This window comes from Dendrobates tinctorius, unplaced genomic scaffold (genome assembly GCF_039654945.1).
Source record: "Dendrobates tinctorius isolate UK_male_01 unplaced genomic scaffold, ASM3965494v1 ptg000203l, whole genome shotgun sequence".
Lineage (NCBI taxonomy): Eukaryota > Metazoa > Chordata > Amphibia > Anura > Dendrobatidae > Dendrobates > Dendrobates tinctorius.
This window is the reverse complement of record NW_027361870.1, coordinates 122,186-147,791: the sequence shown is the minus strand read 5'-3', so window position 1 is coordinate 147,791 and position 25,606 is coordinate 122,186. Positions and strand designations below refer to the sequence as shown.

General features: G+C 46.4%; 1 protein-coding gene across 3 annotated transcripts in view; it reads left to right on the top strand.

Moving 5' to 3' along the window:
• The window catches only part of VPS54 (VPS54 subunit of GARP complex), a 117,509-nt gene that overhangs the window by 48,822 nt on the left and 43,081 nt on the right, over positions 1–25,606 (top strand). For all 3 annotated transcript variants that reach the window (XM_073553760.1, XM_073553759.1, XM_073553758.1), the window contains exons 2-6: positions 9,195–9,348; positions 10,871–11,112; positions 11,744–11,819; positions 15,505–15,542; positions 17,296–17,427. In XM_073553760.1, coding sequence (XP_073409861.1) covers positions 9,204–9,348; positions 10,871–11,112; positions 11,744–11,819; positions 15,505–15,542; positions 17,296–17,427 — 633 coding nt within the window. In that variant the 5' untranslated portion in view covers positions 9,195–9,203. The remainder of the gene's footprint in view (positions 1–9,194; positions 9,349–10,870; positions 11,113–11,743; positions 11,820–15,504; positions 15,543–17,295; positions 17,428–25,606) is intronic.

The window sequence follows — 25,606 nt, the reverse complement described above, 5'->3', positions numbered from 1 at the left end:
ATACGTGGAGAAGCAGTGATCTTTTATATGCGCCCATGTAACCCAGGGATTCCAGCCAGCGTCATTCATTCAGACTCCAGCCAACGCAGATCGGACCTCTGAAAACACGGGGTGGTACTGAAAGAGGTACCCCAGCTTGGTAGACCCCGTTACACTGGTGGCAGCCAGCGGGATATGATACCCCTTCTACAGGAGGAAAGGAATGAATGGAAAATAACTACCAGAAGTTAAAGAGGACTACATTAAAAGATCTGTTGGAAGCCCGAGGGTTGATCGCCAGCAACAAAACAAAAGCGGATTTGATAGTAGCCATCATGGAACATGACAGTGCAGCGCCCCCCAATGTGAACGTGGAGGAGACCGAATTCCAGAGGGAGGTAAAGAACAGACTGCCATTCTATGGCCTAAACCCTGCAGTAGAGATCATACGAGAGGTCATGGCTGATGTGCGTACTGATCTGGAGGAAAAGATGGCCGAGCGGACCAGGATGGAGCTAGACAAGATGGAGATGGCAGAGAGGACCAAAGTGGAGCTGGCCAAGATGGAGATGGCAGAGCGGAGAGAGGAGAGCCAGCGAGCAGGGGGAGCTCTGGCCTTCGACCAGGTACCTTCAACAGTAAGCCACAAAAAGATCCAGTATAATGCCTTCCGACCGTTGGGGGAGGCAGAGGAAGACATTGATGGCTTTCTGCAGGACTTTGAGCGGCAGTGTGCCCTTCATCAAGTGAAGCCGGAGGAACGGGTTCAGATTCTGGTCAGCAAGCTGACAGGCCGGGCAGCGGACACCTATCGCACGGTACCTGATGAGGACTGTATGGACTATGAGCGGATCAAAGAAGTGACCTTGGCCCGGTATGCGCTGACACCAGAGGCCTATCGCCAAAAGTTCCGCGGACTTATAAAACGCGTAACCGATACCCACGCTGAATGGGCCTGTAAATTACGGCGGTCACTGCTACAGTGGGTACAAGGGAGCCAAGCAACCACTAAGGAGGACGTCCTCCAGCTCTTCCTGTTAGAACGATTCTTTAATGGACTAAACTCCAAGACACAGGAATGGCTTCGGGACAGGCGACCAACGACTCTTGAGGAAGTCGCTCTTCTGGCCGATGAACATCATGATGCCAGGAGGCCGCAGTTCTCCGGATCAAAGGTGGTCACTAGGGGCCCGCCCATGGACCTGGAGGTCCCCAAACCACCGAAGATTGTAGGGGGACCAGCTAGAAACCCGGCCTACCACAGTCCCACTGGGGCGCGATGCCACACCTGCCGTCAGCTGGGCCACCTGCAAAGACAATGCCCCAATCGGACTCAGCATACCCAGTGGCCAAAGGCGGGAACAGCTACCTTCAGCCGGGCTGCTGTACACTGCTACCAAGGCGAAGCTGACCCGACATTGGGGGCTACGACTAACCAAGGGGTGGAAGAGATGGAGGAAGTGCTGCATGAAGTAGACCCCGTGCAGGCAGCCCGGGCAGATAATCGACAACAGCATCGACAGGTCGTGTGGGTTAATGGGAAACGTATGCAGGGACTAAGAGATTCCGGAGCAACTTTGACCCTTGTGAAGCCTCATCTCGTCCGGGACCAAGAGAAGACGGACCGGACAGTGGCAGTCCGTGTAGCAGGGGGAGCTATACATCGACTACCCACTGCCGGGATTCACCTGAACTGGGGAGTCGAGGATGGCCTTGTTGAGGTCAGCTTGATGGAGGATTTGCCTGCAGACGTCTTGCTGGGAAATGACTTGGGTCCCATGTTGTCTGCAATCTCGGTGGCCCCTCTGGCTGAGACCTATCCTGTGACCACCCGGAGACAAGCTCGAGCTGCGGAGGCGGAATCACACTCAGAGGAGGTCCAGGTAAGACATACCAGCCCTACACATATTCCCATAGCCAGACACATTTCTTGGGCCACCCCAGATGAATTTAAGAGGGAGTTACTTGAGGATCCTTCATTAGAGGGATATCGTGGGAAGGCACAGGAGGGGAGAGGAGTACTGGAAGGGGAACAGTTTGTATGGAAGCAGGGACTCCTCTACCGGATCACAGAGCAGCACCACACAGGGACGAGCCCCATTATAAAACAACAGCTGGTAGTTCCCAAGAAGTATAGGCAGGAGCTACTGCGAATCTCTCATGATATACCCATGGCCGGGCACTTCGGCGTAAGTCGCACCAGGCATCGTCTGACACAAAACTTCTTTTGGCCGGGGGTAACCTATCATGTTCGTCAGTACTGCCAGACCTGTGACAGTTGTCAGCGCATTGGCAAGAGGGGGGATCGATGCAAAGCCAAATTACGCCCCCTCCCCATTGTGGAGGAACCATTTAGCCGAGTAGCGGTCGATCTGATAGGGCCGTTAGCCAAACCCAGTCCGTCCGGGAAAAAGTATATATTGACAGTGGTAGATTATGCCACACGGTATCCAGAGGCGGTTGCGTTACCTAACTTACTGGCAGAGACAGTGGCGGCCGCCCTGCTCCAGGTTTTCTCACGTGTTGGATTTCCCCGGGAGATTATCTCGGACCAGGGTACCCAGTTTACAGCAGAGGTGACCAATCAACTGTGGAAGCTGTGCGGCGTAAAGTCCATTAGAGGCGCCCCGTACCACCCGCAAACCAATGGGTTGTGTGAACGCTTTAACGGGACATTAAAACAGCTCATTGGGACTTTTACCAGGACCTACAGGGACTGGGAGAAATTCTTGCCCCACCTCCTGTTTGCCTATCGGGAGGTGCCCCAAGAATCCACGGGGTTCTCCCCGTTCGAGCTGGTGTACGGGACACGGGTAAGGGGACCCCTAGACTTAGTGCTGGAACACTGGGAAGGGGAGGGCCTCATAGAAGGGGTACCTATTGTACCCTATGTGCTGGAATTCCGGGACCGCCTACAGGAGCTGACTCAGGCTGTACGTGAGAACATGCAGGCGACCCAGCGGCGCCAGCGCATATGGTACGATCGGAGGGCCAGAGAGCGCACTTTGGAAATAGGACAGAAGGTCCTGGTGTTAGAGCCCACTAAGCAGAATAAGTTTCAAGCTGCATGGCAGGGGCCCTACCAGGTAGTGGGGAAAATAGCCGACACAGCCTATAATGTCGCCGATTGTGACGACCCCAGGGTTATCCGCATGTTCCATGTGAATATGCTGAAGCCCTACCGGGAGCGCCCTGAAGAGGTAGTGGCCATCTGTGCACCTGAAGCAGAGGATTTAGCCAGACTTCTCTTGCCGGATGTCTTAGGGGAAAGGACTCCATCTAAAACATGGGACAAGGTACACTTGGGTGAAGACCTAGGCCCCCGGGAGAGACAGCAGGCGGAGGCGTTGTTGAGGCTGCGACAGAGGATGTTTTCAGAGAGACCGGGGTACACTTGCCTGGCACAACACAAGGTTGAGACCCAGGATCAGACCCCCCTGCGACAAAACCCCTTCCGCGTCCCTGAGTCTGTAAGAGAGGGGATGCAACAAGAGATACAAGAGATGTTGCGTTAGGGGTCATTGAAGAGTCAGATAGTCCCTGGACATCCCCCGTAGTGTTAGTGCCCAAGAAGGATGGGACTACACGGTTTTGTGTAGACTATCGTAAGTTCAATGAGAAAACAGTGACGGATGCATACCCCATGCCGCGTGTGGATGAGTTGTTAGACCGGCTGGCGGGGGCAAAGTATTTGACCACCATCGATCTATGCAAAGGCTACTTGCAGATTCCCCTTAGTCCTGACGCTATTCCCAAGTCGGCATTTGTCACCCCGTTCGGCATATTCCAGTTTCGAGTTATGCCATTCGGGATGAAGAATGCCCCGGCGACCTTCCAAAGGCTGGCTGACCGGCTTCTGGATGGTCTCCAGGACTATGCTTGTGCCTACCTGGACGACATCGCCATCTACAGTGCGACATGGGAAGAGCATCGAAATCACCTAGAGACAGTATTGGACAGGATCCACCAGGCCGGAATCACCCTGAACCCAAACAAGTGTCACGTAGGCAAAGCAGAGGTTCAGTATTTAGGGCATTGGGTGGGAAGTGGGAAACAGCGACCAGAACCAGCCAAGATTGAGGCCATAGCCAAATGGCCCATCCCACGCACTAAAACCCAGGTCATGGCGTTTCTAGGGACAGCGGGGTATTACAGGAAATTCGTTCCCAATTACAGCAGCGTAGCCAAGCCCCTCACTGATTTGACCCGTAAGAACCAACCCCGCCAGGTAACCTGGACCTCAGAGTGTGAGGAAGCCTTCCGCCAACTAAAGGACGCCCTCACCAATACCCCTGTATTGGCCGAACCCGATCCAACTAAACGTTTCCTTGTTCATACAGACGCTTCTTTGTTTGGATTGGGGGCAGTACTGAGCCAAGTCGGGCCGGACGGCCAAGAACACCTTGTAGCTTACCTGAGTCGGAAACTACTGCCCCGTGAAGTAAGCTATGCGGCCATCGAAAAGGAGTGCCTGGCGGTAGTATGGGCACTCAAGAAGTTGCAACCATATTTGTATGGACGACAGTTTTCCCTCCTAACAGACCATAATCCCCTAGTCTGGCTTAATCGGGTCTCCGGAGACTACGCCAGATTGCTGCGGTGGAGTTTAGCTCTACAACCTCTGGACTTCACCATCCGCCACAGACCCGGCAAACAAAATGGTAACGCCGATGGACTAAGTCGACAAACGGAACTTGTACCAACCCCATAAACTTCGGTCGTCCCCAAACCAATCCGTTGAGGATCAGACTGTGTATGCCGATCGCGTCACTGAAAAGGGGAGCCGTGTTACAGAACCACTCAGCACCCAGAATATGTTGTACAGTTATATGTATGGATAATGGGTTCCATGGGAGATGCATGTCCCTATTGCATCAGCATTCCCCTTTTGTCCGCCCTCCCCCCACCTTTGTAATTTCCACAGTAAACACCGGCAGGCTCCGGCCACCTGCGGCTATTGTAATGTATGTCTGGCCTGCCGCTTTTCTATTGGCCTGCCCTCTGTATCTGTGTGATATATTCTGTGTCCTGTGAGTAAAGTGTTGTCAGACTGGAAATACATTGAGAAGCAGTGATCTTTTATATGCGCCCATGTAACCCAGGGATTCCAGCCAGCGTCATTCATTCAGACTCCAGCCAACGCAGAGGGGACCTCCGAAAACACGGGGTGGTACTGAAAGAGGTATCCCAGCTTGGTAGACCCCGTTACGGGGGGGAGGGCGGACAAAAGGGGAATGCTGATGCATTAGGGACATGCATCTCCCAAAGTGATTCAAAAGATTTCACCCTTTTTCTTTTCTTATAAATATCCTTTTCCATTTTAATCACTACATCAGACTGTCTATAAAATTCCTGCAGAGTCGGCGGCTCCCCACTCAACCAATGTCTGGCAATCAATTTACGTGCAACATACAATAATCTAGCTGTGGCCAGTTTATGATGATTTGGAACTCAGATCTCCTCTACATACCCCAAAATGCATACCACAGGATCCAATGTGATTGTACATCTATACGATTTCCCAATTGCTTCTCCCACCTCCGACCAGTATGTATTCAGTCTCGTACACTGCCATAGCATGTGCAGAATCCCCGCTCCCTCAGACCGGCACCTAGGACATTCAGAAGTCTGTCTCAACCCTGCCTTATTAATGGGCCAGAGTTTTCATCAAATCACCACCCCTGAGACCTTAAGTGCACGAGGATCCCAATCATGGTGCTGCCTAAAGTGCCGCGGCATAGTCTTAAGAGAAGAAACGTCCGTAATATCCTTTGCCACCTTAATGTCGAAGGATACGTATTGTGGCACACTGCTTCTGTTATTCACGGCATCCAGGTATTTATGCTTTTTTTTTTAGCACTATTTCAGAACTAGTGGGTAGTTCATTATTTTAGGTCTACGCCACTTATCCTCTGCTGTACTTTTATTTTGGCACTAATTATATGTTATTTATATGGAGTGATTTCCTATTATTAATCTATTAAATTATTTATTTGGCCATTTTTTGCTTTTTACCTGGTCTGAATTATATGCCTTATATATTATAACTTATACGGTATATGTGCCATCATGACTTTAAACTATTTTATATAGGGCCATCTGGCTATGTAGTCTATTGGTGGTGCTTCATTATATATTTTATATATTAGTGGGTTGTGTGCCTTTATATATGTTTTTTTATGTTGTTCCATTTTATGCCATTATTAATAAAGGCTATTTTAATGATGTATTTGCCATTTTTATTTTATTAATTTTATTTTATTTTTATTGCTGAGCCTGCCTTTATTTATCTGCCCCATTCCCAGTAGTCTTTCTCTTGCATGTGCCCAAACAGTGGTTTACCCCAACATATGGGTTATCAGCGTACTCAGGACAAATTGAACAATGACTTTTGTGGTCCAATTTCTTCTGTTACCCTTGGGAAAATATAAAAATTGTGGGCGAAAAATATGATTTTTTTTTTTATTTTTACGGCTCTACATTATAAATAAACGTCTGTGAAGCACTTGTGGGTTCAAAGTGCTCACCACACATCTAGATAAGGTCCTTAGGGGGTTTCCAAATAGTGTCACTTGTGGGGGGTTTCCGCTGTTTAGGCACATCAGGGGCTCTCCAAATGTGATGGTGTCCGATCTCAGTTCCAGCCAATTTTGCATTGAAAAGTCAAACGGCGCTCCTTCCCTTCTGAGCTCTGCCATGTGCCCAAACAGTGGTTTACCTGCATATATGGGGTATCAGCGTACTCAGAACAAATAGCACAACAACTCTTGGGGTTCAATTCCTCCTGTTACTCTTGGTAAAATTTAAAAAAAATTGCATCTGAAGTAATTTTTTTTTGAATTTTTTTTTTTTTAAACATTCCAAAAATTCCTGTGAAGCACCTGAAGGGTTAATAAACTTCTTGAATGTGGTTTTGAGCATCCTGCGGGGAGCAGTTTTTAGAATGGTGCCACTTTTGGGTATTTTCTATCATATAGACCCCTCAAAGTGACTTCAAATGTGATGTGGTCCCTATAAAAAATGATGTTGTAAAAATGCTAAATCGCTGTTTAACTTTTAACCCTTAGGCTGTGTGCCCACAATGCGATTTTTAAGCCTTTTTACCGCGATTTTCGGCACGAAAACGTTTAAAAAACTCGTACAGAACGCCCCCCATGCATTCCTATGGCATTCCGCTAATGCTGTGCTTTTTTCCGCGGCACAATCGCATCGCGGAAAAAAATCGCAGCATGCTCATTCTTTTTGCGGAATCGCAAAAAATTGCCGCGATTCCGCACCCATAGGAATGCATGAGAACCGCTTACTTCCCGCATGTGGCTATGCCCACCATGTGCAAAGTTAAGTGTCTCAAGTGCGGATGGTACCCACGGTGTGTAGGAGAGGAGACTGTCCTCGAGGCCTGGGTACCATACCCCTGTAAAAAAAAAGAATAAAAAATCGGGGTATATTTACCTTCCGGCGTCATGCGCAGCCCTCCCGGGCCTCAGCGTTCCTGGTAATGCCTTGCGGCAAGGACCTGTGATGACGTAGTCTCGCATTACTCTAGCGGTCTCGTGAGATCACTATAGCAACGCGAGACCAACGTCATCACAGGTCTCGCAAGGCATCGCTGGGAACGGGAGCGTCGCTGAGGCTGCGCGGGACGTCAGAAGGTAAATATACACCGATTTTTTTATTATTTTTTTTTTAATCATTTTTAACATTCTATCTTTTACTATTGATGCTGCATAGGCGGCCGCAATAGTAAAAAGCTGGTCACACTTGTCAAACACTATGTTTGAGTGTGACCAACCTGTCAATCACTTTCCAAGCGATGCTTCAAATCGCTTGGAAAGTGCTTGAATTTCGCACGCGAAAATCGCGGCAAAATCGTGCGGGGGAAAAAAACGCGCGATTTCTGGGAAGGAATCCGGTTTTTAGTGTCTGGTTTAAAACGCTACGTGGGCACACAGCCTTACAGCTTCCTAACAAAAAAAAGATTTTGGTTCTAAAATAATGCAGATGTAAAGTAGGCATATGGGAAATGTTACTTATTAAGTATTTTGTGTGCCATATCTCTGTGATTTAAGGGCATGAAAATTCAAAGTTGGAAAATTGCAAAATTTTCGTCAAATTTCAGGTTTTTTTCACAAATAAACACAAGTTATATCAAAGAAGTTTTACCCCTATCATGAAGTACAATATGTCACGAAAAAATGTCAGAATCACCGGGATCCATGGAAGCGTTCCAGAGTTATTATCTCATAAAGGGACAGTGGTCAGAATTGTAAAAATTGGCCCGTCATTAATGTGCAAACCACCCTTGGGGTAAAGGGGTTAATGAGAAAAAAAAATGAACTTTTTTGAATTTACCAAATGGCTGCAATGAAACAAAGAGTGAAAAATTTAAAGGAGTCTGAATACTTTCCGTACCCACTGCATATCTCGTCTGTCCCTCTCCATTTAGTGAGTGGAAACTAATCCTCGTCCGCGTGGGTACTGAGGACCCGGCACATGAATTATTCAGCCCCCGGTGTCCTGTTACGTGCTGCCTTGTGATGACTCCCCGCTATTCATTGCATTAGCAGGAAGTAGAAGAGTATTCTTACCACAATCCATTCTTATGTACAATCCATTACAGAACTCATTGGCTGTTATGGTTGAGGGCTTAGATAATATGCTGAACACTGACGCAGTAAATTCATACAAATATTGCGTGATGCGATCACAAATGTGTAGAAATCTTTTTAGGCTGTGTTCACACTGGGCGCTTTTGCTGTATTTTTTTGTGCTAATTTTCAGCTGCTTTTTACAGTACCATCAAAGCCTATGAGATTTCAGAAATCTCATGCACACACATTGTTTTTTTGTATCATCAGGATTTTGTGCTTTGCTGTGCTTTTGGACATAGAGCATGTCACTTTTTTCAGCGTTTTTCACCCATTGGCTTGAATGGGTGTTGAAAAAAATGCAGCAAAAACGCAGGTATCATTTTTTGCAGTGTTTTTTTTCTGCAGAAAAGTCATGGACATTAGCATGGACAAAGAGACACAAAAACCGCACCTAAACCTGCGTTTTTGCCGCAGCTTCTTTCCTGCCAAGAAATCAGGTTTTGCTGCAGAAAAAAAAATGCCGCAAAAACGCCCAGTGTGAACTTACCCTTATACTAATTTGGTTGTGAGATTAATAGTATGATACCTTGCACCCAGTACATATTTGCCTTATTTTTTGCACAGCGTCTCTAGATGTGTGTGATGGCATCGAACCACAGCTCTTCAATAGTGCCTCGCTCAACCAGCAGCAAAGCTCTGTACAGAAAAGGCCTGGATCCTTCCCAGCAGCTAGGACTGGTACGCTCTCTTCCGGATGTTTGCCCCAAAGAGCCTACAGGTAAGTGTTCCGAGTCCCCAAGTGTCTGATACATTTTATTCTGCCTATTTTGCACTATTAGTTTTCAGCATTATAAAGGCTGTTACTGACCGGCACAAAGGTCTCTCATCAATCCTCCACCTCGGTTAAGAGGTAGCCAAAAAACGTCCTATCTAAATGGTCTCTGCTCCCTTCCCTCTGATCGTGCATGCTCTTTTGATGATGCAGTTTTTTCGCATCTCATGAAGGCCGACGGGGCCTTCCTCTGCATATGATGGGACAGTGGTCACCCAGATTGGAAGTGTGCGGATGATGGACAACTCCCATACCCCTCAGAATAGAATAAAGGGTCTGATAGCGGAAAACATCAATTCTGCACATTTATTAAGTGGCTTTTACAGCCAGATCACCAAAATACATTTTTGAAAATTTATATTTGGGATTTGCATCTCAGTAGAAGCTGTTTATAATATAAAATGCAGATATCTTATAGGAGACCACATCTGCTTAAAGTTGCACTTTGTGATCTGAGTTGGGCTACATTCATACAGCCATGTGAGTGTTACCATCCGAGAGAAACAGACCCATTTTTTTTCTCAATTATCAATAATCCTAGTTGCATGGATTTTTTCTCCACCTTTTTTTCACTATAGCAGGTGGACTGTCTGAACTTTTTTTTTTTGTACCATTGACTCTTAACAATGTTCCAGTTAAAAATGAATGAATGAAACTTGGATGGAGCTCTGAAGTACAAAGTCATTCATCCTAGTTTCATCCGTGTCTCACGGATCCCCATAGACTTTGATGACTGAGTCTGATATTCAAAATGGATGAGAAATGGACATGCACTGAGTCTCACGGACCGGAGATTCTGACGCCTTTTCTTTTTAAAACCAATACATGTATGGATCAACAAAACTATATGGGTCAATGTGCTGTCCGAGAATAAAACGAACAGCACTAGGACACGTCACATGGATGTGTAAATGGAACCTTAATCAAATGTTTGTTTTTTTTAACCAATTAAAGTTCTTCACCCTCATCTCCTTAATGCAGCTGCATAGTGTTTTAGGGTGGTCACCCACACTGTATTGCGCCGCATACGTCCAAAGCTGAGCCACACCGTGATGCCCAGTAGCCACACGATTTGGTTTGAAAATCATGTGCACTGGGAATCGCATTGGACGGAGTTCAGAGCAGCGACATTCAGCGTGTGCAATCATCCATATTTTAGGCGGTTGTCACCAAACTTTTACTGAGAGCCTGTGGGTAGAAAAAGTGGATCTACAGGCTGCTGGTATGTGGAGAAGATGCTACCGTCGCCTAGTAAGATATATTCTAAAGTTTCATGTATTCCCATATACTCTTTGTTTAGTTTATGCAGAAATTATATTTTAAGCGAATCAGATACCAAATCATCTATAATAGTGCAATTAATTTTCTTTATGGAATTGTGCGCTGTTGATTACGCGAGGAATGATAATGTAATAGGCAGTTGTACGTGGCATGTAACTCAAGTTTGTGCTTCCTCTGTGTCACACAGGTGATTCTAAGAGTTTGTGTGAAGAGCCGTCAGTGGTTGCCGATCAGCACAAATGGACAATTTATCATTCCAAAGTGAACCTCCCAGCAGCATTAAATGACCCCCGACTGGCAAAACGGGAGTCTGACTTCTTTACCAAGACATGGGGACAGGACTTTGTGGAAGTAGACGTCTTACCCTCATCCTACCTCCGGCCTATCAATAAGGAACACTTTTCATCGTATAGCCAGCAAACTAGCCTAGTAAGATTAACAGTTTCTTCTAAGGTTTTCCTAAACTTGCTGGAGGAAACAGATTTCCCAAGGTCATTCCCTCAGCAGCTTGGTGGTCAGGTGATCTTGGGCTTGAACCGGTATCTAAAGTCAATGAAAGATCCTTAAGGGGTTGTCCAGTACTTTATTTTATTGGCCTTTCCTTAGGATAAGCCATTAATATCAGATTGTGGGGATGCAACAACCTGCACCCCCACCAATCAGCTTTTCCCTTTGCTGGCGACAACAGGTGCTGAATAGCATAGCTCCATCAACTGTATAGTAGGCGGGGTCAGGTACTGCACTTCTGCCCCTCTTCGAATGGTTAGTGGTGGATCTCCAGTACTTCTCTGCGGCCTCTATAAGTCGTTGGAGCTGTGTAGTTCCACTCCACAACTGATCACATCTGGCCAGCACTGAGGACAACTGATAGGTCGGGGTGCTGGGGGTCACACCTCCACCAATCTGATATTGATTTATCCTAAGGAAATGCCATCAATATCAAGCATTGGACAAACGATGTGACCTTCCAAATTCCCCACTATTGTCTGTACTGTCATGGCTCATGCAGCGAGAATTGGATTATGAGGGTAAAAAATTGCCTGTTTTCTATTCATTTCAGAGAGAAAGAAATCATGAAAGGTGGAAGTCGAAATGTCCTCCAAAAGATGACTGTAATAGGACGGCATTTTCACATGGTATGCCTCAATGTAGAAACATGGTTACTGCCGAATGTCTCTTCTGTATATTTTTTAGTTACATTAGCTTCATATTTAGTTCTTGCAGCATAGTTAATCTCATTATTAGTGTGCTTGCGTGAATACTTACTTGTACAGTAAAAATGTAGTGGTTTGATGGTGGCTGAACATCTTTACTTTTGTTGTGATTCTCTTTTAATTTTTTAGTTTTAACCTTCTTTGAAAAGGGTATTCTCATCTGCAAGATCCTATCCCAATATGTAGTAGGTGTAATAACAATATTAGCAAATACCTCCCATTAGAAATGTAGTATAGTTCTTCTGATAACCCATGTCTCTTACCTCATATGCACTCCATTGCAACTTAGGTATCCATAGTTACAACCACTGGCAACTAACTGTCACTATATGAGCGGTAGTAACCATGGATATCTAAGCTACTGCAGTGCCCTGCACATGGGGTAATCGACATAACAAATCAGGAGAACTATACTACATTTCTAATTGAAGGTGTTTGCTAATATTATTGTTATACCTACTACATATTGGGTTAGGATCTTGGAGAAAGGATAACCTCTTAGGTTCTGAGAGGATTTTAGTTCATAGATTTCAGGTTCTAGAACAGTCATGTAGCGGTTTAGTTCTGCGTAGTGCAGGAAGCAGAACAGCTGAGAGCAGCGTGACCACCTAGGTACCTGGAGATCACCCAGTGCACAAGTTTTACACTTTTTTATCTTTTTTTTTTTTATTTTTTTTTTTATTTTAAATATTCTTGAACATTTATTTTCTTATACCTGGAAGCTATATACGTAGATCAACTGGCACCGCAGGAAAATGAGGCTTACTGGAGTACTTGAACTAGATCGTCATCGCATTTTATGTGACCACAAGAACAAATGTATCAACATATATTAATATATGTACGCCAGCTTTCTGTTATTAGGCACTTTTGCTTCTTTTCTCATAGTCGGTACAACTTACTTATCAGGCATTCCCAATCTGGTGTTTATTTACTCCGCCAAACACAGTTTGTGGTCCATGATGAATGTGGCTGTGATGGACATTTACACTAGAGTCTAATAATATATTGTCCTGGAATTTTTGTGCCCAAACTTTACACTACTTGTAGGCTGAGTTCACACGTGGCGTTTTTTTCGCGTTTCCGCGGCGGTTTTAACCGCGCGATTTTGCCGCGAAAACGCGAAAAAAAAGACTGTCCTCCGGGCTTTGGGTACCATATCCCTGTAAAAAATAGAATTTAAAATAAAAAATATTGTTATTCTCACCCTCCGACGTCCCGCGCAGCCTTCCTGCTTCTCTCCACACTCCCGTTCCCTGTAATCCTTTGCGAAAATTCCCGCCATGGCGTCCGTTCTCGCGGGATCGCGAAGTCTCGCGGTCTTTCGCGCGACATCATCGCGAATTACCGCGAGACATCGCGATCCCGCGAGAACGGACGTCATCGCGGGCATTTTCGCAAAGGATTACTGGGAACGGCTGCGCGGGACGTCGGAAGGTAAGAATAACACCATTTTTTATTTTTTTTTACATTCTATCTTTTACTACTGATGCTGCATAGGCAGCCTCAGTAGTAAAAAGTTGGTCACACTCGTCAAACACTGTTTGACGAGTGTGAACAACCTGTCAATCAGTTCTCCAAGCGATGCTACAGATCGCTTGCAAAACGCTAGCATTTTGCAAGCTAAATACGCTTGCAAAATGCTAGTTTTTCCGCAGGAAAATCGCGGGAATTTAAAATGCGATTTTCTCGCGGACTGGAATTCCGGAACTCTCGCGGTAATTTCCGCCAGAGTTCAGCTACGTGTGCACTTAGCCTTAATATCGGAATATGCCAAAATTAAGCTTATGTTCTGCACAGACGAGCATGTGTCTCTGTTTTTGACAAATTTCTTAAGCAAAAAATTAGAATCTGGCTAAAAAAAAAAAAGTTTTTAAAAAGTAAATTAGAATTGGTACAAAGTCCGACAGAATGTAAATTAAAGCATCTTTCCACCTTTTGCTTTAGGTATGGCTGGGTCTACTGACCTAGCGTTCCTCTGCTGCTCCTCTGTCCCCCCTGGTAAGGTCCCCTGCCGTCTCCTCCTCCTCCTCTTCTGGTGATGTCTATACGTGACTGCTGCAGGCAATCATTGCCCCCCTAATTGGCTACAGCCGTCACCTGCCGACAAAGCCCGAAGAGGAGGAGTGGAGACCGACATCTGGACAATGAGTTTTTGAGTCTTCAGCATTCTTGTCTTGTCAAATCACATAAATGCATGTTGATGCGGCTGAGGATAATTGGTTAATGCGATGATTTTTGAACACTGACTGTAAGTTTTGTTTTGAATCTAGTTACCGTCTTTCCAGTTGTTAATTTCTACCTCTCTATTTTCATAAAAAATAAAATACATGTGATATGAAAGAATACCGTATATACTTGTGTATAAGCCGAGATTTTCAGCCCATTTTTTTGGGCTGAAAGTCCCCTCTCGGCTTATACACGAGTCATATACCTGGGGGTCAGTGGGGGAGGGGGAGCGGGGGTGTCAGAGATCATACTCACCCGTCCTGGAACGTCTCTGCAGCCTCGCTTCTCCACTGTCTCCCTTCCTGCCTTCAGCGGTCACGTGATACCGCTCATTACCACTCATGAATATGCTCGTATTCATGAGTGGTAATGAGCGGTATCACGTGACCGCTGAAGGCAGGAAGGGAGACAGTGGAGAAGCGAGGCTGCAGAGACGTTCCAGGACGGGTGAGTATAGCGATATTCACCTGTCCTCGTTCCCACGCTGCTCACCGCCGTCTGCTGCTTCCTATGTCCCTCCTGATGTTTAGCCAGCAGGGGGAGCGGTGACGTGGTTAGTGCGCTCTGCACCCTCTGCTGGCTGAACAGTCACTGACAGAGGACGCGCAGACAGTGGTGAGCAGCGATGGACCCCGGACAGGTGAATATCACAGGTGCCGGGTCCTGAGCGGGAGAGGTGAGTATGGCATTTTTTTTTGCAGCAGCATATGGGGCATAATCTATGGAGCATTTTATGGGGGCATAATCTATGGAGCATTTTATGGGGGCATAATCTATGGAGCATCTTATGGGGACATAATCTATGGAGCATCTTATGGGGCCATAACCTTTATGAAGCATTATATGGGGCATATTATTCTATGGAGCATCTTACGGGGCCATTATTAACCTTTGTGCAGCATTATATGGGGCTCCTGATTCAATATGGATATTCAAAAACATTTAACCTACTGATGTCTCAATTAATTTTACTTTTATTGGTATCTATTTTTATTTTTGAAATTTACCAATAGCGGCTGCATTTTCCACCCTAGGCTTATACACGAGTCAATGTTTTCCCAGTTTTTTGTGGCAAAATTAGGGGGGTCGGCTTATCACGGGTCGGCTTATGCACAAGTATATACAGTAATTGGATTTCCATACAGTTCTACTGTTCATAGGTATAAAGATTTGTTCACACAATGTGTAGGGTCATTGAGTTTTTGTCCAATTTTCCAAATTCCATCCAAACTGCGCTTTTAGGAAATTAATGACCAAACTGCGACATGTGGATAAACCCCAAGGCGATAATCTGTTCGGATCTCAGTCTCTTTGTACATGTTGATTTATATATTGAATTGCTGCTTCTGATGCTCCTACCTTTCTTTATATGTTCCAGCTAATAAATCAAGGGCAGATCTGGATCAAGTACCTAAGGTAAATCAGGCATTTGGCCATCTGTTCTCGTCGCAGCTTATCCAATTAGAAATTGCTTATTTTTATTTTTGCCCTGTTAACAGTTTAAAGGGATTTTTCCAAAATTGAAAGATATCACCTTCTACTTAGAATAGGGGATAACGTGCTGATCTCTGGTGTTCTGACCGCTGGGACTTCAGTAATCCTTGATCAAGGCTCCATAATCCCAGGAATGGATTTATATACAGCCCGTTTTCACTCAAGCAGAGGTGCGCGCCCTCCACCTCTATAAAGCTGCTTTCACACATCCGTCTTTTTGAATCCGACACAATGCGGCGAAAAGTGTGAAAATTGGATCCGGTTTTGGCACATAGAATTTAATGATCGCCGCATTGTGCCGGATGGACACGCGGTGCCTCCGTTTTTAGCCGGAAACAGCAAACCTGTGCCGTCCGGCGTCAGCAAAAAACGTTGCCTGCAACGTTTTTTTGCAGCGCCGGAACGGCTTCTTTCAACAGCGCATGCGCGGACACTGTGAGGTTTAACCCACAAGTGCCCGGCGAGCGCGCGTATCTCCCCCCCCCCCCCCCCCGCGCATACCGCTGCCTCTCTCCTCCCCGGTGCAGCTCCTTTAAATGCTTTCTAAGCCGGATCAGGCGCCGCATCTGCATCCGGTGTCACCGCTGCAGGCCTTATCCGGGCCGTGCAGCTTTCCGCCGCACGCCGCCGGAACAAACACACCGGATGTGTGAAAGCAGCCTTAGATGCGCCATTTCTGGGACAGCTGATGTTTTTAACCTGGGGGGATGCCAATATACCCCTTCCCAGGCTATTAATATCAGCCCGCTGCTGTCTGCCTAGCCTTTGCTGGTTCGATTTTATAGGCGACCCCATGTCAATTTTTTTTTCTGGGGTTCCCTTGTAAACTATCCAGTAAAGGCTAAGCAAACATCTGTGAGCTGATATTAATAGCCTGGGAACCTTTATGGCTATTGGCTCCTTCCCAGAAATACAACATCAGCCGTCAGCTTTCACTCTGCTGGTTATGAAAATTATGCGGGAGCCCACGCAATTTTTTTTATTTGTTTATTTTTTGAACCATAAACAGATATTGCGTTTCACGCAGATTTCTGACAGTTGCTGTTTTGTTACAGCATATGAAGGTTAATTATGTTAATGCTTCTACATAGGCTCGTGTGTGTTTGTGTGTCTTGCCATTTTAGTAATGAGGGGTATCTGGCTGACACCTGACATGCTCATTACTAAACCTCGGGCATGGTATTAATAAAAATGTATATTTGTTTTGTGTGTGTAAACATTATAATTTTGAACATGGTATGTAATTATATTATGATCTTCAATGGAGAATGAAAAATGAGAGGTTGAACAAGAAAATTACAGCACAATTCTTTTTTTTTAATAATATATCTTTATTTAGCTCTATGAATTTTCAAAAACGCATGAAAAACCTCATAAAAGCATCAAAAACGTGCGGATTTTCCACTGCATTTTTCTGTCAAGAGATGCAGAAACCTTGCAGAAATTTCTGCAAGCAAATACGCAACGGGCGCACAAAGCCTTATATTCTTTCCATCATCAGTGCAGTAAATGGTGTAGATGACACATCGGCAGAAGCTACCTGAGAGCATAGGGAACAGTGGAGAAGCCACGCTAATGTTTGCATTAATATGTGGGTTAAAGTGGGAGTGGTGCTGGAAATTAAAAACAATTTAGTCATTTGAAAAGTGATTTTCTTCTTTTTATTATTTCCCAGATCTTCATGAACCCAGACTTTGCGTTGGATGACTCCTTAACATTCAATGCCGTTTTACCATGGTCCCATTTCAGTAGTGCAAGCGGCAATGGGAGCAGAGATGCAGCATCAGCTAAACTGCTGCAGGAAAAGGTATATAATGGTTGTGCTTCCTAATTCACCATTCAGCATTTTATTTTTTACCTTATTTTCAATTAAATCCCTTTTAAATTGTCACAAGGTAAATTCTTCTCAGTATGAGAGCAGCATACAATATAGACAGAGACCATGATTCCAGTGCCTGGACACTTACTGAGCTCCTTGCTGCAGTTTTGACAACATTGTTGTTTGTAACACTAGGCTTGTCAACTGTCTGCCTATGCACAGTGTAGGCAGAAAGTTGTCAATCAATAATGTGGACAGAGGTAGTCAGGGCTTATAAATATGCAAGACTGCATGGCAGGAACTCTTCGCCTAGCTGAACTGATGCAGATAAATTAGCAAGTAGCTCAGTAAATGACCGACTGTTGGAATCAGGGTTTCTGACCAAATTTGATGTTACCTTTGCAGCAAAAACCTGGTGACAGATTTTCTTTAAAGGGATATTCTCATATTAAATGTGTAATATTGCAAAGTGCTTGTAAAAACATACAAACTTGCCACTTACATGTTATTAAAAATCTCCACTGTTCTCAACAACAGAACGATTTTATAGTTTGCTGTTTGTTGACAAGTGTGTCAGTCACCTCTGCAGTCTATTACCAGTGTCCAGTCTCACGTGCAAGGAGTGCAGCACTTACAAGCTCTTTTCAATAGAGCTTGTAAGTGCTCAGTTTCCTGCGCTCCTCCGATGCTGCAGAAACAAAGCTGCTTCTTGACCAGATTTTTTCCTGTACTATTTGGCTGGGCAGGCTAAAGCTTTTAAGTAAATGGATGCCGGGTAATTACCTCCCCAATTCTGAAAATCACCTGCTTCATGCTGCACGAACTGATTGCCCACTGGGTTTCCTGGCGTTGGAGAGGACTAATGTCCCTCGTCTACTACCCTTGCTCCGACTGGCGCGATTAGCATGGAGGCAAATTAAGAAAGTGATTGGATTTAAAGATTTTGTAGCTGAAATGCCCCTATAGAATAATGATTAATTCCCGGAATTACTAAATCACCCATCCACTGATTTTTGGATTCAATATAACGTCTTCTCGATGGGGGACTTGTATGATCGGGGGACCATAATGTCTTTTAAGCAATTACAAGTTACACATGATATCCCGAGATCCCAATTTTTCTGTTATTTACAGCTGAGATCGGCTCTTCAATCACACACTAGGTGTAGGGGTGTGGACCGTACTATTTCGTCTCTACCTCTGATAGCAATCCTTAATTCGCAGGGTCCCCAGGGTCTTATCTCCTCTTTGTATACGTACATGCTGTCAGTAGGAGCAGAATCTGCCATAAGCTCTATTAAAGGGAAGAGGGAAAGATTCATCTCTAATACGCAGGGAGAGGAGTGGGAAGAGATCCTCGAGTCTCCGATCGGAGTATCACCATCTATTAATAAAAGAATGATAGTTATATATAATAAACCAATCATATTTGACTCCGACACGACTTTTTAGGATGGGTCGATTTCAATCATCAGAATGTCTGCGATGTCACTCACCAGATGCAGATTTTATTCACATGAGATATGGCAGTGTCCCATTATCCTACATTACTGGAAAGAGGTGACCTCATTATTGACATCCCTGGTACAAGCTCCTGTTCCTCTTGAGCCACTGGCCTGCTTGTTTGGGGTATGGGATGAGGAGATTTGGGGTCACTATGTCGGGATCTTTCTGCGCGAGACGCTATTTATGGCACGGAAGGTATTGGCACTAGGGTGGATGGGAAGTTCATGTCCCTCCCTTAGAATCTGGATTGATTTGGTAAATTTGATTGTTCCATACGAGCGCACGTTATATCAAAATAGGGGATGCCCGGGTAAATTTAAAAAGATTTGGGAGAGGTGGAACTCCTCTCATCTTATTTTCAAGGTTGAGACATCACATGTGAGACAATATGATGTGAGATACTAGGCTGCGAAATAGTAAATAACAGTTGATGTAGTTGTAGGTTAGGAATTTATAATTAGATTTTATTATCCGAGTAACATGATAAAGGCTTGTGAGATTTGATTGACATACATGCTTCACAATATACAGCCAGCTCTTCTTTGCATATGCTTGGAGGGCTATGTATATTACCGGTTAACGGTATTTTTCGGAGTCCATGACAGCACCACCTGAGAGAGGGGATCCGCCCTTCAGGAGCAGGAAACCTACAAATACAAAAGGGTGGCACCTCTCCCACGCATCAGTTGGATTACAGAGCACAAGAGGACCTCCAAGGTTAATGGCATGATTTATGTACAATACTATTACTACTTAACTATTTATCACCAATGAACATATAAGAGGAAGAAGTGCACACCCAAAACTTGAAAAGGGGCGGGAATCTAAGGGTGCTGTCATGGACTCTGAAAAATACAGTCAACCGGTAAGTAACTAGACTTTATTCAATCGTCCATGACCGCACCACCTGAGAGAATTACAGAGAATAATAACTATTTAGAGAGGGACTATAGCCTGCAGCACCCTTACACCAAAGGAAAGGTCTGAGGAAGCACCCAGGTCTAGCCTATAATGATTATAAAAGGTGTCCGGAGAGGACCTAGTAGCCGCCTTACATATTTGGTCAATGGAGACTTCCGATCTTTCGGCCCACGAGGTCGCCATGGCTCTGGTGGAATGCGCCCTCAGCTTCCCAGGTGCCGAGCTGCCTTTTGAGGTGTATGCTAGTGAAATAGCCTCTCTAATCCACCTGGCTAGTGTGTTTTTTGATGCTCTAAGACCCTTTCTAGCGCCTTGATGGGAGACAAACAAGGCATTATCCTATTTCCAGTGACCGGTAACTGCCAGGTATTCCAGGAGACATCTCCTAACATCTAGGGTGTGTAGTTTCTTTTCCTTCTCATTACCTGGTTTAGGGAGGAAGGATGGAAGGACTATTTCCTGCGTCCTATGGAAACTAGAAATTACCTTAGGTAAGTATGCTGGATCAGGCCTAAGTATTACCCTATCATCTCTGAATTGTATATAAGGAGGAAGCCTAGATAACACCTGGATGTCACTTACTCTATGAGCTGACGTCCGTGCTACCAGGAAGGCTACTTTGAGGGATAGGTTTTTTATAGAGGCTGATGAAATAGGTTCAAATGGGGCCTCTGTCATAGCCGTGAGGACTAGGTTCAAGTCCCACTGGATGAACCTATCCTTTACTACTGGTCTGGATCTACTTGCCGCTTTAATGAACCTACTGACCCAGTAATTACCGGCGATGTTGCAGCTAAAAAGGGCCCCCAAGGCTGATACTTGTACTTTAAGGGTACTGGTGGAAAGCCCCATGTCCAGACCTCTTTGCAGGAATTCTAAGATTTGAACTATTGGTGCTGATTGTCCAGCTACTCCCCCTGAGTATTGAAGGAATCTTTTCCAGATTCTAACGTAAGTTTTGGTTGTAATGATTTTCCTACTTTTAAGTATGGTGTTAATTAACCAAGTCTGGGGAGAAACCTTTTTCTTTTAGCAGTGACCGTTCAAAATCCACGCCGTCAGATGTAGGCCAGCCACCTGAGAATGGTAAACTGGGCCCTGGGATAGGAGATTCGGGATGTCCGGAAGGACCCACGGGTCGGACACCGACATGGTCCTGAGGCATGAGAACCATGCCCTCCTGGGCCAGAATGAAGCGATCACTATAATCCTCGCCCTGTCTTTTCTGATTTTCCCATCACCAGGGGTAGTAGAGACGGGAGAGAAGGCGTATGCTAGCCTGAAGTCCCACTTTATCAGAAAAGCGTCTACCGCCAGAGGGTCCTCTCTGGGATTCAGTGAGCAGAATTGCCTCACTTTTCTGTTCTCCCTGGTGGCGAAGAGATCCACCTCTGGTTGACCCCATTTTTGTACAATCAGGTCGAAGATGGAGGTTTTTAGGGACCATTCCCCTTGTTTTACCAGATTGCGGCTTAAGAAATCTGCCGTGGTGTTTTCTCTTCCTTTTATATGTAGAGCTGTTAAAGATAGCAAATGCTGCTCTGCTAGTTGGAACAAACGCTCTGCTACATTCATCAGGGGTTTGGACCGAGTCCCGCCTTGGTGATTGATATAAGCCACGGTGACCTTTTAGCCGCCTGCTCCACTGCTGTCAATTCTTTCAGGTTAGCGGACATTTCTACCTGATGATGATCCCATAGGCCCTGGACCAAAATCTCACCAATATGAGCCCCCCAACCGGAAGGGCTTGTGTCTGTGGTGACTATGTGGGTTATATTATACTCCCAGGGCACCCCTCTGGATAAATTATTCCTCTCTAGCCACCACTCTAGGGACTCCTTAGTGTTCCGGGATAAAGTTAGCTGGCCCTCCAGGTAACCCCCAAGGATTCTTTGATGTAATAAAACCTCGCCCTGTAGTTTCCTTGTATGAAACTGGGCCCACCGGACCGCGGGGATACAGGACGAGAGAGAGACCAGAAGAGACATGGCTTTCCTGAGGGACATGGTGGAGTTATTGGAAGCGTTCAGGACCTGATAGCATGGGGGAACTAACTTTTCAGGAGGCAGACGGCATACCTGATTCTCAGAATCTAAGATTAGGCCTAAGAATTGCTGGATTCTCATTGGCTGCAAACGAGATTTTTTGATGTTTAGCAGCCATCCTAACTGCTCTAGAGCAGACATTGCTTTTTGTAATTGCTCCAAACAATGTTCAGCTGTTTTGCCTATAATAAGGAAGTCATCCAGGTAAGGGACCACCTGAATGTCTGATTCACGCATATGGGCCATAACCTTGGCTATAACTTTAGTAAATACCCGGGTAGCGACTGCAATACCAAAGGGAAGGGCAACATATTGGAAATGTTGAGCTGACCCATCTAACTGAACCGCCACTCTGAGGAAACTCTGATGAGCTGCATGAATGGGTATATGGTAGTAGGCGTCTTTTGAATCTAACACCACCATAAGGGTACGTGCACACGCTGCGGAATGCTCTGCGGATTTGGCCGCGCGGATTTTGTAAAATCCACAGGTAAATATGCAGGTCAAAAGACCTGCGGATTAGCCTGCGGTTTTGCCCTGCTGTTTATCATCTCTACAATGGAGGAGATGGTAGACCGCAGCGGAATCCGCAGAAAGAATTGACATAGGATATTATGGTACTGTACACCGCAGCAGAAACTGCTGCGGATCCGCAGCGGCCAGATCCGCAGCAGAATCCGCAGCATGTGCACACACCTTAACGCAGTTTTCAAACTGCAATTTTATTGTTTAATTGATTGTTTCCATTTTGAATGGGTGTATGACCAGAAACTCGTTGAGGGTTTTTAAGATTGATTATAGTCCTGAAGGACCCGTCTGGCTTGTGGACTAGGAACAGAGGGGAGTAGAAACCTCTGCCCCTTTCCGCCTCCGGCACCTCTGTCAGGACCTTTTCTTTATCGCCTTATTGGGGGACACAGAATACCATGGGTGTATGCTGCTGCTGCTAGGAGGCTGACACTATGCAAAACAAGAAAATTAGCTCCTCCCCGGCAGTATACACCCACCGACCGGCACTAGGCACCTCAGTTTGTGCTTAGTGTCTGTAGGAGGCGGACCGGGATCTTCCCAGATCCGCAATTAACCCTTCTTTCCTTAGGTGTTCTAGTGGAACTTTTTAATTCTCTTGTCTTTTGTTTTGCAGATTCAAGTCGGGAAACAGGGTGAAAGTTCACTCTGCTTTCCCATATCAGGCGGCTGAGCGAGCAGTGTGGTGATCCCACATCGCAACTCTCAGTGCGCTGGCAGGACTTTTTCCCATATCACCTCCGGGTGCTATGGGATGTGGACAGGTGGCTGGTCCTTGCCAAAATCCCCCTCCTCACCCCTCTCTCGGGACAGGGCTGAGAGGAAGACGGCGATCGCAAGATTTTCCTCACCATCAAGAGGTTAATGCCGTCTTCTGCAGAATGCGGGTAAAGAGGACAGCGGCCAGCGACTTGCCACTACCCTTGTGAGAGATCCCTGTGGTCATCCTCTTCAGGGACGTCAGGTAGGTGCCTGTACGATCCCTCCAGCCCGCAGCATTCCCAAGAGGCACATTGGTGGGGAACTGGACATCACCAGGCTGTTTGAATTTCCCGCCCCTCTCCCTGCCTGACGGGCGCCGCTCTCACCAGCCACGCGCCTCTCCACTCTATTAAAGGGCTGAATACAGGGTTTTTCTCTCCCCGTTTTCACAGCTGGCCATGGTTTTCCACAGCTCTCCTGCGCGCCCAGTACCTCCATTACAGGGACTGTCTCTTCTCCTTCCTGGGCGATTTAATCACGGGGCTGCGGCGCCAGTTTTTACTTTCACTTTCAGTTCTGCTCCCACTCTCAGGGCGCCTCCTCCTCCTTCTGAGCGCGCTGTCCTCGCGCCTTTTTTAGCCCATCACAGGGCTCCTTGTTCCCTTCCTTCATGCCAGCTCCAATTGCGGCTCAGCCGCTAAGCTCCGCCCACCGCTCACCTCATCAGGCATTTCCTGTTTCTTCGGTCCTGCCTTTCTGCGCTGCTTGGGGGACACTTCAGCGTTTCTGCTGCTCGCCGGAACTAGGTAGGCTCTGCTCTATGCAGAGATATTAGCCCTCCTCCGCAGTTCCTTCCCCAGTTCCCGCGGCCATTCAGCGCAGTTTTCCTTATGCCCAACCCTGCAGGGGAGCTCTGTTTCAGGCCCACCGCTACTCATTACGCCTGTGAGCGCTTGTAAAAGGAAGTGGGCTTCGGGGCAGCCATCCCCTCTCTGCCCGTCCTGCAGTCCTTCAGCTATGTCGGCCTCTCAGGAGCACACAAATTCCCGTAATGGGGGCACTTCCCCTCTCCCAGAATGGGCCGTAGCTATGTCTCAGTCGGTATCCGATCTGACCAAAGTCTCTCAGTCCCTGGTCCAGGTCCTAGAACGTTTGCCTCAGCTATCTTCAGCCACCGCTGCTCCGACCGCCTCTCAGGGTGAGTCGTCCGCCTCTCAGGGTGAGTCGTCCGCTCCTGACCGCGACCTTCAGAGGGACAGGCCGAATAGGATGTCCAGGAAGCGTCTCCTATCGGGCTCGTCTTCCAGTTCGCTAGGCCCGTCTGCTTCACCCAGGTGTCCGTCTCCTTCAGTGGACGACCTTAGGTCAGACGACGATCCAAAATCAGGATCTAGTTCAGAAGCAGATGACATGTCTAAAACACGAAATATGGTCGATAGTCTTCTTTCAGCTATTTTCCAAACCCTGGAGATTAAGCAGGACAAGCCCCTTCCTCAGGAATGTTCTGTTCCTTTTAAACGTTCAAGACCTCCATCTAAAACTTTTCCAAACCACAACGAGTTTGATACTACTCTAGCCAAACATTGGGAGCACCCTGAGCAACGCTTGTCGGGCCGCAGGTATTTAGATGTTCTGTACCCATTTGAGGCTGATTTGCTTTCTAAATGGACCAAAGCCCCTGAAGTGGACCCTCCCATTTCTCGCATAGCCTCTAAGACAGTTCTGTCTCTTCCAGACGGTGCATCGCTTAAGGATCCGACAGACAGGCAGTTAGAATCTTTGGCGAAGTCTATCTTTGAGGCCTCCGGTGCCTCCCTCTGCCCTATTTTCGCCTCCTCCTGGGTAGCTAAAGTCATTTCGGCTTGGGCAAAAATTCTTCGCAGGGGCATCTTAGCGGCTGCTCCCCAGGACGAGCTGGCAGATCTAGCAGATCAAATTAATCACGCGGGTAAATACCTTTTAGCCGCCTCCTTAGATGCGGCTGGTTGCGTAGCTAGGGCTAACAGCAATATAGTAGCTGTACGCCGAGTTCTTTGGTTAAAGTCATGGAATGCGGATACCACCTCGAAAAAGTCGCTCACCAATCTGCCCTTCCATGGGTCTAGGCTCTTTGGGGCCAAGCTGGATCAAATAATTTCCGATGCCACTGGGGGTAAAAGTACTTCTCTCCCCCAGTCTCGACCAAGACGCATTTTTAATAGACAGGGTTTTCGGCCCTTTAGGCCTTTTCGTCCGTTCTCGTCCACAGAGAGATCTGTCCAGCAAGAGCGTCCTTCCGCATCTAGGGAGCGAGAGCAGAAGAAACCTTCTTACAAGCCTGCTCCCCGCTGGAGATCTAGAGGACAATACTCCAGGTCCTCAGGTGCCCGTTCCGGTAGGTTTGCCTCCAAGTGACGGGGCACCCCCACCTGGAAGTTTTTCCAGGGTGGGAGGCAGACTTTCCTTTTTCGTGGACGCTTGGCTGT